Here is a 5140-nt window from a genome sequence, read left to right as displayed (position 1 = left end):
CACACACACACACACACACACACACACACACACACACACACACACACACACACACACACATATTGTGATACATATATACCTATATATGTCGTACAAGTAAGTAGTACGTATTCCGCTTTGGTCGTAAGATTTACGTTATAATCTAAAACCAAGAAGCAAGAGAACAGATAAAGAATGAAAGCAAGAAAACGTGTAGCTTGATCGTAGAATCAGATAGACGGCAGAAATGTTTGGATATTTGGATTCTGTAATATGTAGATGATAAAAAATGTAGCTGTTATCCTTGTGTAGTCTGTTTACCGAGAGATTTAGTCGCGGTGAAGTGAATCAAATTCGTAAACGCGTATTGTAACGTGATCAGTAATTTTCTAGAATCTTAAGAATTCGGCAAGCGCGATGGAGAACGCATGCATACGAGGAAAGATTTTGTGTCATTTACAACTCGTTCTGGGCTACAAGTGAGATTGGATTAGCGTGAAAACATTTAGTAATTGAGAAAATAATCAATTTAGCGAAATCAATAGCGAAATCAAAGAGAAACGTCCACTGAGAAACGTGAATAAGTTTAGAAGGGAAAGTATTATAGATATCACAGTTGAGCTTAGATATCACACAATAATATCTGTAGTATTTTTTCATTGCACGTTTTAGTTATAGAAACTTAAATACAATACTATTGCTTTTATTTAACAAATTGAATGACGCATGATTAAACACTATGATTTGTCCACTTAGGGGCAGTTGTCCCATCTTCGGGTAAACTGTATACTATGTGACAATTTATTTAATAAATAAACAAAAGAGTAAAAGTAAAGAGAGTAAGAAAGCGAGCTGAAGAGAGAGAATTTATCGGAAGATGGAACAGAGCCTTAGTACTTAAATTAAAAAGAAATAATTATAAATATACTGTTAAGGAAAAAAGAACCATTAAGAGAATCAAAAAACTTTTTATAAAACATACGTTAAGAAGAAAAAATTGGCGTTGAAAGGAATTCTGACTTCTATTTGAATTTCTTAAAAATGGGAACAGAACAGAAGAATAACGAAGTTAAAGTTTCCAATGGAAATTAGATTCCTTCTAACTCCATTTATTTTACAGGACAAGATCTACTTTTGTAAAAGGATAGTAACTTTCTTATGCTTCGAGATTCAATCATGAATGTGAATGAACACTATCGTATGAATTATCTAGCAGGGAAGATTGTTGGTGTTGCCGTAGAATCTTTTTCCGTATGTATGCGTGCTCGTCGTATGATTTAAAGAAGCTTCATACTTCAGTAGTCATAGCTGAACATACTATTTTTGATCTGTGAATGATGATAAGGGCGACTGTGGCGACTAGCCAGCTACCCAAATTGATTGCTCGTACTTACAATTAATACCGTAGTCATTCCCGTTAAACTCGAGTGCTTCTTGTTCCATTTACGATTAGCAGGGACGGGATGGTGGGATCGCATGTTCCCCCGCATGCCAAATGATACAACACACAAACAACATTCGGATTCGAACAAAGTCGAGGGCACAAGTGGTCTCGATCCGAACCTATTCGGAATATTTGATACGTCCGAGAGGCGAGACTGTTATTATTTTAACTCTTATCGCGTACCACATAAACTTATAATTGATATAAGATGGGGCTGCTGTATTTTTACACGGACTTTGTACAAATATAACGGAATTCTCGCGCGGAAATCCTGCGCTGAAGAGATATGTACATACCTGTATACCAATAAATACTAGACGAAATGTGGAGAAATGAAGAAGCTGCGACCGTGCAAAGAAAAAAAAAACTAGCTCACACGTATATAGTATAATATTATTGCAAGACACGTTTTTATTTAGTAAAAATATCCAGATAAAAGAACATGCTTTAATTTGGGGAGAAGCGGAAAGGACTAGTTTTCTATTAAATATATATGCCATAAATTAAATTTAGTAAAATTAATCATTACATTAGGATATGAATTTCGAAGAATATAATACAATTTTTTAAATAGACTTTCAGAATTGAGAAGTTTTTGCACTCGTTATTGCACGGTCGTGAACTTCAATCTTTATTAGTATTATTCCGTCATCTCTTCTTTTTGAATATGATTCTTTTATTAAGCAGATTTTCAAATCTTAAATAAAAATGAGATCACATTAGATGAGACATTTAACTAAATTGTATTTTTTTTCGTAATGTAATTGTAAATAATTATACAATGTAATTGTAATTATAATTACAGAGAATGTATAATTTTACTTTTTATCTTTTAAGCATTTATTATTGATTTTACGTGTTTATTTATTGGAATTTTCATTGGAATTTTTGCGATCTCTCATATTTGTAACGCAAACTTTCAGGGAATTATCCTTTTTTTTGCAATCTTTGTTATTATCATTTTTATCGTTAGACTGTTTTACGCTCGTTGCAGTTAATTGATTTGCATTTTTATCTTTCTCTTGCGCAAAAATTTCGGCCTGTCGTTCTAAAATATTCATAGCATAATTAACTCTGTTATTTATTATAACTTCTTTTAATTCTTCTCCATATTGAATTTCTGTAATATAATTATATGACTAATTTAATTTCTAACATTTTCAGAATTTCTAATAGGTATGTATATTTGAAACTATATAGTATCATGAATAATTCTATAATTCAAAATCATGTTAATGTTGGAATATAATGCAAATGTGAGCTTACTCTTTGCGTATCGTGCATTATCATCTTCTCTTTGTTTCTTAATATCTTTCTTTCGTAATTCGGCTAAATATTGTATAAACGCGGCATCGGTTGCTTCATCTCTCGCTTTGCGTTCAGCTTTCTGTTTCATCTTCAAATAGATTTGTGACATTTTATATATATGAATTTCTAACATAAGATTCCTTGTATATAATTTTTATAAAAACAAACAATTTCAAAAATTCAAAATAAATATTTGAGAATTTTTAACTATTAATTGTAATTAATAATCTAAATTTATTATATTATTAATTCGAAACAATTAAAAAATTTTGAAATTTTTATTATTTTGAGAAAATTTTTATTATTTTGATTCAATGTAACTTTGCCAGTAGATTTATAGTAAATACTTAAAAAAATTATGTTACTATTTCTTTGAAGGATTCAGCAATATCACATTGCTTCTTTGGTGCAGGTCTGACCGATTCTTTCATCCACTTATTCCTCTGCTCTTCTCGATACAATTCATCAGTGATTTTCTGCTTTTTTTTTTCTTTGCACACATTAGTCAGTAGTTCTCTAGCTATGTTATCTATCGCCGCTTCTTTCGCTGCGCGAAGTTCCGTCTATATCATGGAAAACATACATTTGAAATACTTTTATCCTATAAATTTATCAATTCAAAATCATCATACATATATTTCCAGTGAAACTCGGTTTTACCTTCGTAACGAGCTGTTTCTCGTGTCGAGCTTCCTTTTCTGCAATTATATGAGCTATCCTTTCATCTTCATCTTTTAATGCTTCCTTATATTTTCTTTCCCATACTTTCTTAGCCGCTATAGATGCGGCCAGCTCTGTTCTCAAAAAAATTGCATTGTTCTCTTTTTTTTCCCTCGTCTTTGCATCTTCCTCTTGAGTTTTCTGTATTGCTTGTTCCATCATTTTGCGATCCTGTTCTTTCTCCTCAGTTCTTCTCTGTTGAACTTGTCGCTGATTGTCCGCCAATTGATTCTGCAGATTTTTGCGCCAGCTTTGTTTCTTTTTTTCAGCTGCTTCCTGCAGCTTCTCGTAAATGTTATCTTCGTACCAGTGCTTTAATAATTCCGCCTGATTTGCTTCCAAACGAACCTTTGCCTCTATCAAATGCGATTGGGCTTCCTTCAGAGCACAACTCGTTGGTGATTGCTCGGCGGATTTTATATAACCGAGTTTTAGCGCACGTTTTATTTCTTCATCTGTAATTCACAAAGAAATCAGTTTTGTGTACGATATTGTTAGAATGAAAGTTTCGTGTAATAGTTCCCGACGAAATTAGGTATACAATTCGTAAATCTTTACTTTTACGCTGCGACAATTCAGCAGCAAGTCTATGCGTCACTTCAATCTCTTCTTGTTTCGCTTCAACAGCTTTTTGAGCATTCGATAATTCCTCCACTAAAGCGGCTTCTCGTTGTTTGGCCTGCAAACGACGTCGTGCGATGTTGTTATCGCCTTGCTTTACTATCGTTGCTCGGCTCGCTTCCAATGCATCTTCCTTCTCGTCTATTATCCTTTTATCATACTCGTCCGTCTTTCTATCCACTAAATACCATCCTCTACGGGTTTTCACCATCTTTACATTTCACGATGTAATTTTTTCCTGCGCGTTATGCTGCGCGCAGCCAACGCAGCATACGCTTCGCGATAGTTGATTAATTTCAAGCAATTTGATATTACGTCTTCAATAAAAAAATAATACAGGTATCGAATGATGAAAAGTTCATGAAATTGCAAGAGTGATTAAATACGAATTTTGTTTCTTAGAAGTTTATACTTATCTTGTTTGTTTTTTTTTAATTGAAGATTTGTTTACTTTATATAATTAAATATTTCAGATAAATATCGATTTGTTATTGCAATTAATATACACATTTAGAAAGTATAAAATTACAGATTTATTATTCTTAATACGATACGCGCAATTTACATTATATGACTATTTTCGCATTTGGAAGTTTAGTATAGTATTTAATGTATAATCATAACTGTTAATTATTATTAGCCCAACAATAACTGATGAAAATTCTTATAAACTTTCAGAGAACCTTAAAGAGAATTAAAAAAAAAATATTCAGAAGACATCTTAAAAATGTTCTCGTGTTGTTCCTCGAATGAAGTGTGCAACGTGGATTGTTCAAGTTTCTTTAAATTTTAAAATGTTTATATTTGACGTTTGAATCTCAAAATATATAATATATAAATACAGGTTTGAAATATTAAGTATGATCCACAATTACATGTTTCTTCAAAGCATTTGACTGATCAATCAGAAGAAATTTAAGAAATTTACTAGTTGACCAATCAAAGAAATGCTTCACAGCATTTGTAGCATTAAGTGAATGTCATTATTACTTCAAACTAAAATAGCGTTTTCGACTCGAGCGGATTTACTCCCATTTGAGTTGGATAATGTTCTATTATTGGTTGACA

General features: G+C 32.1%; 1 protein-coding gene across 1 annotated transcript; it reads right to left on the bottom strand.

Moving 5' to 3' along the window:
• Nucleotides 1-2258: 2258 nt before the first annotated feature.
• Nucleotides 2259-4343, bottom strand: LOC108753745 (cilia- and flagella-associated protein 45-like). Its single transcript, XM_018495613.1, has 5 exons — nucleotides 4010-4343; nucleotides 3392-3906; nucleotides 3097-3294; nucleotides 2690-2819; nucleotides 2259-2543 (listed from the first exon to the last, which is right to left on the bottom strand). The coding sequence occupies exons 1-5, from the start codon at nucleotides 4281-4283 to the stop codon at nucleotides 2284-2286; spliced, it is 1377 nt and encodes a 458-aa protein (XP_018351115.1). The 5' UTR covers nucleotides 4284-4343; the 3' UTR covers nucleotides 2259-2283.
• Between the last annotated feature and the right edge of the window lie 797 nt (nucleotides 4344-5140).

Source organism: Trachymyrmex septentrionalis, unplaced genomic scaffold, assembly GCF_001594115.1.
Source record: "Trachymyrmex septentrionalis isolate Tsep2-gDNA-1 unplaced genomic scaffold, Tsep1.0 scaffold71, whole genome shotgun sequence".
NCBI lineage: Eukaryota > Metazoa > Arthropoda > Insecta > Hymenoptera > Formicidae > Trachymyrmex > Trachymyrmex septentrionalis.
This window is presented reverse-complemented; position numbering and strand designations above follow the sequence as displayed.